General features: G+C 54.7%; 1 protein-coding gene across 2 annotated transcripts in view; it reads right to left on the bottom strand.

The window, feature by feature from the left end:
• Positions 1-23: 23 nt before the first annotated feature.
• The window catches only part of MAFF (MAF bZIP transcription factor F), an 11118-nt gene continuing 917 nt past the window's right edge, over positions 24-10224 (bottom strand). Inside the window, exons 1-3 of one of the 2 annotated variants that reach the window (XM_023527435.1) lie at positions 4421-8630; positions 2430-2495; positions 24-1817 (exon numbers count right to left, since the gene is read on the bottom strand). In XM_023527435.1, coding sequence (XP_023383203.1) covers positions 1365-1817; positions 2430-2465 — 489 coding nt within the window. In that variant the 5' untranslated portion in view covers positions 2466-2495; positions 4421-8630 and the 3' untranslated portion in view covers positions 24-1364. Of the gene's footprint in view, positions 1818-2429; positions 2496-4420; positions 8631-10224 lie in introns of those variants that run through there. The other variant, XM_011354379.2, reaches the window with a different exon arrangement.

The raw sequence follows: 10224 nt of genomic DNA, 5'->3' as shown, positions 1-10224 counted from the left end.
AAAAAAACAGCTCGGGACATACATTTCTTTACTGTAGATAAAGAGAACTTGACTTTATTTAGAAAGTCTACAAAATACAGAAGGCGGATAACTCGCTTACTGTAAGTCAGAAAATAAATAAATTCTGGGGGCCAGGCAATTTTTTATAAAACATTTTTTGGTTGTTGTTGCCATCTGGCTTTCCCTAAATATAAGATAAAATGTGATTTATTTGCAGATATAAAATATAAAGTCCAGTTCAGGGCCACACACCACTTTTCCTAGGGAGTAGGTGCCAGGGCTCTGTCTGGGGAGAATAACTTAGATTCGTGCAATAAATAAACAGCAGGGGTGGGCAGCTGTATACCGTTTTGGGGGAGAGGTGGGGCTAGGCTTCCCAGGATAACAGGCAACAATCAATGGCAGTAGTCGGCCCCCACCCCACAGTGGACAGACTGGGGAGACGTGGTACCCCTCCCTTTCAAGGATCCCCACCCCAGGCTGCAGGACTACAGGATCTGTCTTCTCATCTCCCAACCTGCCACAGTGGTCACCTCCTTTGTCCCCTTTCTCTTTATCCGGCCAGCTCCTCCCTCTCTTCCTACATCACCTTCTCTCTCCCTCTGCTTTCCCCCTGACTCACAGAGTCATCTCCCAGGCCAGGGAGATCCTTCCACCCTTTTTCAGTCTCTGTCCACTGTCCCCCTGACAACCATGGCTGGAGTCTCGCGGCAGCAGTGGGAAGACTTGGCTTTTAGTTCCAGCTCGATCACTAAGCATATGTGGCCTTGGGCACTGTCCCACCCATCAGAGGCCTGTTCCCCGCCCCGCTGGTTAACTGGGTTTCACTAGGAAATTTCTCACGACTCTCCCAGTTGTGGAAGGCCAGGCACCCCCATGCCCAAAGCAGAGGCAGGAGCATCAGCTTCCCAGTCGGACAGTCTCACAGGACACACACAGGGCCAAAGCTAGTCCTGAATCTCAGGAGGGCAGGGAGGGGCCGTTGGCACAAAATGGCACAAAAAGCAGTCTACGAAATTAGGGTGGCCCTCTTCTCCTCGATGGCTCTCCTCTAACCCGCTCTGCGTCCCATCCTCCCAATCTAAGAAAGCTGAAATTTCGGCCCAGGGAGACCCCAGACCCCAACCCCATCCTACCTCCGATCTCACCAACGTTGCCCCCTCCTACGGGCCATTATTTCCCAGTTGCAGGGGTGGGACAGTGAAGACAGGATCCAGGCAGAGAACGTGTGATCACCACCAGGGCTGGTGGCTGCAGAGAAATGGCACCCGGGGACAGAGGTCGCGCTTGGGCACTTAGGGAAGGAATCTGGGGTCGGAGGGGCATGGTTTTGTGAATGGGGTGTGACCGTGGCGCGGCAGGCACTAGGAGCAGGCGGCGGGGGCTGGGCCGGGCGCGGGGCCGGGCGCGGGGCCCGGGCTTGGGGCAGACTTGACGATGGTGATGACGCTGGCGGGCGCCACGAGCGCTGCGGGCCCGCGGGCTGCGGCGACCGAGCGCGCGAAGCCCTGCAGCGCCTCGCACTTGCCGCGCAGCGCGTCGAGCTCCAGGCGCATGGCGGCGTTTTCGCGCGCCAGCTTGTCCACCTCGCGCTCCAGCTCCGACTTCTGCTTCTGCAGCTCTTCTTTCTGGCACACGCGCTTCACGCGGCAGCTGGCCGCATAGCCGCGGTTCTTGAGCGTGCGGCGCCGCTGCTTGAGCCGCGTCACCTCCTCGGCCGAGAGCCCGCGCAGGTGCCGGTTCAGCTCGCGCACCGACAGCCCCATCAGCGCCTCGTCCGACAGGTGTGGCGTGTTCTCACTCAGCTCGCGCTTGATCTGTGGGCAGCACAGTAGGCGCATGGGGAAACCGAGGCTCAGGGTCTCACCCTTGTCTCTGGGCCCCGAACCCTGGGCCTGGCACCTGGCACGTAGCAGGTACTGGGGTCGGCTCCTCCTACACCCTTAGTGCTCCCCCTTCACTGCCATAGGTACTGAGGGGCTGGCAGGACTTCCTTCAAGACCCCGAAATGGGGCAGGAATCTGTAAGGGGAAGCTGGGCCAAAGCAGGATCTGACTACACAAGGAGCCATCCCAGGTCTCAGCCCGAATTCTAACCCAGTGGCCAGGCCTGGACTCAGCCAAAGAAACCCAGGAAAGCACCTCTGAAGTCCTGCAGCCTAGCGGGCATTGTCCCGATGGGGAAGCAGGTCCAGAGAGGAGAAGTGGCTGCGCCGCGGGGGTGGGGGTGGGGGGAGTGGTACACAGCCTATGACCAGAGCCCAGGCTACCTGGTTCCCAGCCCAGAGCCCTTCCCGGTGGCCTCATGAATTCCTGCTGCCTGCTGAGCCGCTCTTGGGAATTCCAGGTACTGATAGGGAAGCGGGAGTGGGAAGCTCAACCTGGACAGGGAGGGAGGGGGACTGGGGACAACAGGGACTGCCTCCTCACCTTCAGGGCTTTGCTGGATAAGGGATCCACAGACATGTTTGCAGAAGGTGCTCTCTGGGCTGAGACCTAGGGGAGAAAGGAGGCCAAGGTCACTTTTTCCCCCCACTTACGATAAAATCCAGACTCACGACCCAGGCATTCGAAGCCCCCTTTGTCTTGGAACTCATCTCGCCGCTTTTTCTCCATCCGAGTGGTCCAGCCACGTGGCCTCCTAGAACAGCTCATTTCAGCCACAGGACCTTTGCACTTGCTGTTCTCTTTACTGTTCTCTTCCTTTTTATCTCTCTGTAGCAACTTTTCATCATTTAGGTCTTTGCTCAATGCCGCCTCTTCGAAGAGGTCTACCTATTCGGCTAATACCCTTTTGTGTCGTATCACATAACCCCATTGACCTACCCTCATAACAGTGACCTCTTCTGCAATTATTTTATGTTTGATGACTTGTTTATGGCCTGTCTCTCCCTCCCATCCCTCCCCCACCAAAATGAGGGTCAAGGCCTAAATCAATGCCTGGCACATAGTAGGTGCTCCATAAGTATGCACCAAATGAATGGACTCCCCTCTCCCCCAGGCATTCTTCCACATGGGGCCCAGACATGTATATTTTATCTTATTAAAAAAGTAAAAACTTCATTAAAGTACAACCTACATACGGCAAAGTACATAGAACACATGTGTACTAGTCAATGCCTTTTCACAAAGTCCAGCCAGCACCCCATCAATGTACAATGTAACCAGGCCCCTCCCGTCCCCCTGCCCAGGCCTCCCTCATCCAGAGCCTTGTTTTGGAAAAGCTTACCCTACCTGGGGTGCCCAGAGCAAATTCAGCACTGCCCGGGGCAGACAGGAGAGCTGTTCCTAGACTGATGAGAGGCCAGCGCATTGGTGTCACCGTCTCCCCCATGTTCACACAACAAACATTTATTGAGCATCTACTATTTGCCAGACATGTGCTTGGCACTGGGGAGACATGGAGGGTGCACGCTAGGGACCAATGGTCATTGCTCTGGGCTGGGAAAGGGACTGTCACGCAAAGCCCCCTTTAAAGCAGCAGTCCTCTCTGTCCGCAGCCACTCTGTTCTTCTCCCCCATTCCTTCACGGCCAGAGCGTCCCCATCTAATAATCCCCCTGGGGCAGTGATGGTGGTGAGGAGCAAAGGAGGACAGGGCAGGAGGGTGGTCTGAGATGCAGCGTCCTGCCGATTCTCACTGGCAATGCCCAGTTTAATGGCGTAAACTGGGGGTGAAACCCTGGTCCAGACCCTGGTTCCTTGAGCTGCCTCTGGGGCTGGCCTCCGACCCATTCTGGCAGGCCCCAGGTGTCTCTTGGAGACACTGGAAAAATGGAAAGTGCACAGACTTTGGCACCAGACACGCTGGGGACTTTCAGCGGTTGTCCCACTTACTAGCTGTGGTATTCTGGCACATCGGTTAACCTCTCTGTGCCTCAGTTTCCCCGTGGGCGATACAGGGCGGCTGTGTGTTAAGTCTGAACACGTTACTTCTTTCTCAGGACCCTGCCATGGCTCCCATCTTACCTGGGTTATAGCCAAAGTCATCACAATGGCCAACGAGGCACTACGTGATGTGGCCTCAGCAAAAGCCTCTCTGACTTTAGCTCCTGCTTCGCGCCCCCTTCCTCAACTCTGCTCCAGCTACACCCTCCTCCTCACTGTTCCTCAAACCCACCACACACACTGCTCCCCAGGGCCCCTGCACTGGCTGTTCCCTCTGCCTGGCATCCTCCTCCTCTAGAAAGCCACCAAATTTGCTTCCTCGCTTCCTTCAGGTCTCTCTGCAAATCTCGTGTTCTCATTCAATTTAGAATTCCCAACCCCTGATACACACACACACACGCGCGTGCACGCACACACACAGAAACACACACTCTCTCCCTCACACACACACACACACTCCATCTCCTTTCCCTACCTCGTTTCTCTATAGCACTTCTCACTATATATAATTATTATTACCCACATACATTTTACCTATTTGCTCAGTGTCTGTCTTCCCATCACAGTGCCAGCTCACGACAGCAGAGATCTCGTCCACTGCTGTACCCCCAGTGCTTAGAGCAGTGCCTGGCACATAGTAGAAACTCAAGTAATGGTTACTGAATTCTCCGTGTGACTCAGGCCGAGGTGGGGACAGTCCAGGGCTTCTTAGAAATCCCCCAGCTCCTTCCAGCCCACACAGCTAGGGGGTCTGACACCCTAGAGGGAAGCAAGGAGTGCGACAGGAAAGGGAAGTTACTTCAAGAGATCCCCTGACAGAGGCAATCACCCTGGTCCTTGGGCTGGGAGAGTCTTCAGAGCCACCCAGGCTTCTTGTGGTGTAGCTGGAGGAAACTGAGGCCCAGAAAGTCCCAAGTCAGGACCCTAACGTTTCAGAGACACCACCTGGAGACCCTCATACACCACCCACACCAATCCCACCCTTCAGTACAGGCCTCTTATATGGCTACCTTCTCCTAACAGACACATCCTTACGGAGGTCCCAGCATGTCCGCTCATCTGCCACATAACAACCGGAGGATCTTCCCATGTGAATGTGACCATGTCATCCCCGGACGCAGACCCTCCGCGGCTCCCTACTATTCTGGGGACAGAGTCCAGGCCCACCATGTGGCTCCCATGCTCATTCCCCACCACTGCCCGCCTCTGTTCAGCATTCCAGCCACATGGAATCCCTTTCACTTCCTCTCGTCCCACGCTTTCTTGCCTCTAGGCCGCCCCACGCACTGTGACACTTCTCCCCCCGCGTTATCTGGCAGCCTCCCACTCATCCTTCTGCTTTGGGCATAAACATCTCCTCCTCCAGAAAGCCCTCCCTGATCCCAGGGCTTGTTAGGCGCTGCCCGCCCCAGCACTTCTCCCCTGCATTGTAATGGTCGGTTTCCTTGTCTGCACACCAGACAGGAAGCTCTCAGGCAGGAACCGGGCTGAGTCAGCTCAGGTTCTGAGGCCGCTAGCCTGGGCCTGGCAGGGAGCAGGCACCAGGGAGGTATGGATGGATGCAATCTCTGACACCGTCCACCACCCAGCTCGTCAGTGTCTGAACCGAGTGCCAAGCTCACGCCCTGCTGAACACCGTTGAGAGAAAAACCTCTTGGCCCCATCTCTAGTTCTTCCTTTCCATCCGCCTCCTTGCTTCTGCGTGGCAGGGCTGGTACAGACCCCAGGAGGAGGGGAAGGGAGCAGAAGGGGTTCTGTCCTCATACTGCTTGGCCCCCAGGTGGGGTATGGGAAACAAGGAGAGGAGCACTGGATTAAGAGTCTAGCCCAGGTTTGGGTCCCATCTCTGCTTTTTCTAGGTTGTGTCACCTTGGGCAAGCCACTCCACCTTTGTGGGTCTCCACTTCCTCATCAGTAAGAACACTACCTGCTCAGAGTTTTGGCGGAGGCAACGGTAGACGTGCGTGAGCATCTGGGGAGGTATGAGAATAGCTGTCTGTCCAGGAGGGGTCAGGCCTGTAGCAATTACAGAAAGACCCCTGCTTCATCACTTTACCCAGGGGGAGGGGGAGATCTAGAGAGGTGTATTGTTGCCTGAAGTCATACAGCAGGTGAGTGACAGCCACTCCCCAAGTCAGGAGGGATTCTGAACACTTGTAAAGGCCCCAGGACCAGGACTGAATCCTGGTCCCTTTCACACTGTCATCACCCTAATCTCTCAACAACCCTATGAGGTAATGCCCAGAGAGGTCAAAAGAGTAGTTCAGGGTCACGCAGCTAACAGGGCAGAGCCCAGGACTGAGGCCACACTGAGCCACACGCCTCCCCCCAGTGTGGACCTCACGGGGCACCCTCTCTTGTTTCCCCACCTCTGTGGAGAGGAGGCTGGACTTGCCAGTCTCCACGGCCACCCAGCTCTGAGGTGCCAGGATTTGTTTTGGGTCTCCTAGGAATATGCAAATGACATACAGATAGCCAGGGCCCCTTGCCGGCTGTTCAGGGAGTTGGATGTTAGGTGACACCCAGGCAGTCTGGGCTATACAGAGAGACATGATGGGAGAGGGGAAGCCTCTCTCTCCCTACCTAGGTTAACTGAGCCTTTTGGGTGCTGGGTGCTGAGCACTAGGTGCTATGGCTGATACAGAACCTTGGAGGCCTGGCTTGACCCTTTGAACATGTCATTTTTCTTCTCTGGGCCTTGTTTTCTTCACTTATAAAGTCAGCGCAATTGTAATAGTATGCGTGTGTAAAACACAAGAGGCTTAGACAATATCAAAAATGGCAAATGGCTGGCTTATCTCACCATCATCCTTCCCCCCACTCTCGACACAGGCATCGCTAGTCAACCACAGCACTTGTTCCTACTGAGGTTGGACACAGACCCCAAATCTTTCTCAACATAGTACTGTTTTCCACTGAGCTTGGACACAACCTCAGAATCCTCAACACAGCCCTCCAAAGTAAGCCCCATACGAGGTGGAAACTGTTGGCCAGCCCATGTTCTATATCGTGGCGGAAGATCCCACCCACTTGGCTGGCTGTGATTCTAAGTACTTTTAGGCCCCAGGGAGGCTCTGAACCTGTTCTTCTCTCCTTTCCTCCTTCCCCGCCTGTTCTAACCTCAGCCCCCTCAACTACATCCTGGCTGTCAGCTGAGGCACCTATGCGTGCCCAGGAATTCCCTAGCTCAGCAAAGTCGGGCAACCACAAAGGGAAAGTCACAAGATGGGGAACTTTCTGATAACCTCAGGTTTTTAGCCTCTAGCTCCAGGCTGGGGGCTGCTGGGTGGTCAGCCGAGGGGCTGGGCCCTCCGCCAGGTTGACTCGGCCAGTCTGGTAGATCTTGGGCCTGAGACAGCAGCTGATCCAACCTCCTTGTTTTGTCATGGAGACAACTGAGCAGCTGTTTGGTGGGCTGGAACTCAGGAGTCCTGACCCCCAGCTCGGGGCTCTTTCTTCGATGTCAGACACAACACTCTCACCCCAACACAGCCCTGCTTCTTCCCTCTGAGGCCAGCAGAGCGACCTCCAGGGTCTGCAGGTTCTTAACTTTCCGTTGGAGGCGTGGAGAATGCACTTCCTCTTGGGGGACTGACAGCTGCTCTGGCCAGTCCGCAGCGGCAAGCCCTCCTACAGCCCCCTCCCTGACCCCCCCCACCAACAGTCCACTCCAGAGACATCCTGCAAAGGGCCCACCCGCTGGCACGGGCTCTTCTCTGGCTGCTGAGCCATTTTGCTTCCTCTGTGAGGACAGAGGGAAAAAATGTGTTTTCCTGGGCCTTGGCAGCCGGCACTGGCGGAGCCTCCTCCCTGACGGAAGGGGAGCAAAGCTGGGAGAACCCAGCATCCCAGGGAAGCAGGAGTCTGGGGATCCAGCTCCAGTTCCCCCACCCACTCACACTCACTGTGTGACTTCAGGTATGCTACTCCCTCTCTCTGGGCCTCGGTTTCTCAACACGCCAAACCTCTGCTAAGCCTAAGGTGTCTTCTAACACTGACAATCTTGGAGTTTAGAGCGTCAGATTCTGGCTTAGAACGGAGGTCCAGGACCACTGGCAGAGTGGAGGCCCAGGACCACTGGCAGAGTGGAGGCCCTACAGGACGGGAAAGGAAATCAGTGAAGGCTTCCTGGAGGCAGGGGCATGAGAACACAAACTCAGAGACTATCAGCCTTGATCACTCCTCTGCTTCACTTGCATATCCAGGTTCCTCTTTCAGCTGAACCATGACCATAGCCGTCTCCTCACTGGCGTCTAGTCTTGCCTGCTTCCACCTCTGACCCCCCATCTATCCTCCCCCTAGAGCTGTCAGAGGATCATTCCTGACACAAACCTACAAACTTAGATTCAGCCCATTTCAAAACCCTACGATGCCAGCCTTCTCTCTAGTCCATAAAGTGGGGCCTTCAGGCCTTCACTGCGTTCTCTCTCCACTCATGGACCCACTGCTCAATCATTCGTTCAGTCGCCAATACCAAGAAGCACTTATTCTGTGCCAGGTTCTGAAGGCCTTTTTAGGGCTAAAAATGAATCACAGTCTCTGCCCTCAAGGCTTCACAGACAATCATCGCTTGATCTGACAACCTGGCTCGCTGGTTACCTCCTCAGGGAAGCTTTCCTTGACTGCCCTGGCTAAGTTGGAGCCCTGTTACAGGCATACCTCAGAGATGTTGCGGGTGTGATTTCAGACCACCACAATAAAGCAAATACTGCAATAAAGTAAATCATATGTGCATATGAAAATTATGTTTACACTATACTGTAGTCTATTAAGTGTACAGTACCATTATTAAAATATATATATATAACTTAATTCAAAAATATTTTGCTGACAAAAAAATGCTATTATCTGTGTCTGTTGGAAAAATGACGCTGATAGATGTGCTTGACACAGGGTTGCCACGAACCTTCAATTTGTAAAAAATGCAATACCTATGAAGCACAATAAAACGGTGCACAATAAAATGAACTATGCCGGCACAATATACTTTCAAGCCACAGTGGCCTCCACCTCATACGACCCATCTCAGCTGTGGTTTTGCATTTAATGTGGTGGCTCTTCCTTTGACTTTATCTCCCCTCGCTGACCTAAGCTCCCAGAGGGTAGGCTCTGGATCTGGTTTGTTTGCTGGGGAGCATCTGGCCCATGATGGGGCCCCTGGCAATGCAGGCTAAAAGCATCAGGCACAAGGGCCAGGGGAGCCCACATGGGGTCCCAGGTCCTGGTGAAGGCCTGGGGTGACCCAATGGGGAGTTAAATCTTTCAGTGCTCATTTTCCATCAGTAACTGAGTCAACCAGAGATGTTTCCTGCCCAGCTTTGAGGATGGGCCTGCCTGGTTCCTGTGCTCCTTGCGGCCACCTCCCATACCGAACCATACACATTCCTGGACATTCCTGGCCTTGGCCTGGGGCTGTTGGCTGTGCTTTCTCTCCCACAGTTCCCCTGGAAAATAAGCTGCCGTTCCCCGCCTCTCAATCTTTTTCCCCCATTCTGCCACCTGGATGTTGCTGCAGAGGGAGATACTGAGGTTCCCGCTGTGGTAGTTGAGCTCACCAGGGCTCAAAGATTCAAAGTTAAAAGATCCTCTGGTTCCTCACCCCAGCAAGCTCAATTGCCCGCTGCAACCCCCATGATTTTGTAGCCCTGTGGGTAGAAAGAGGGAGAAGGCAGAATAAGACCAAGGAATCCCTACCTCCCAGCCCATCCCTCAGGCTACTGGGCCAAATGCAAGCTTCCTGCAGAGCTGATAAAGGGGGGTTAGGGCTAGGCTGGGTTCCACCTCTCACACATTAACCCTCGGAGCACCAGGACCACCTGTCCCACTGCCTGTTGACCATGCCTGGCCCAGAATGAGGACTCTGGGAACTCGGGCTGGCCCAGGCCCTCATCTAGCTCCTCAGGTCCAGCCATCAATATGTATGTCTGACTAGTCTCACTTGTAACTGAATCCACCAGGAGGACAGAAACCAGTCCCACCCCGTCCTCCTGTCTCATCTTCCTAGGCCCAGCAGGTACGAGCCCCAAAACTGGGACCAGCCAGAGTAGCTACTAAACAGAGGAAGCCTGGGATTCCTTCCTACGGTTCCATTTTGGGTATTCTGGTCCTTCTTGTTCCTCCTGAGACTGAGGGTATGGGCAACTCTGGGATGAAGGAGAGTCCGAGGGTTGGCCTCCTCAAGCAGCCTGGAAAACCTGGGGACAAGGACCTGGGTGCCAGGCCACCAGGGTGCTAGGCGGAGGAGTGGTCTCCTCACCTCATCTCCAGCCCAGCCGGGAGAGGTCCTTGATACTTCTCCCCACCTTGTGGCTGTAGGGCAGGCAACAAACACCGCGGTC

The sequence above is a fragment of the Pteropus vampyrus genome, unplaced genomic scaffold (genome assembly GCF_000151845.1).
Source record: "Pteropus vampyrus isolate Shadow unplaced genomic scaffold, Pvam_2.0 Scaffold16, whole genome shotgun sequence".
Lineage (NCBI taxonomy): Eukaryota > Metazoa > Chordata > Mammalia > Chiroptera > Pteropodidae > Pteropus > Pteropus vampyrus.
This window is presented reverse-complemented; position numbering and strand designations above follow the sequence as displayed.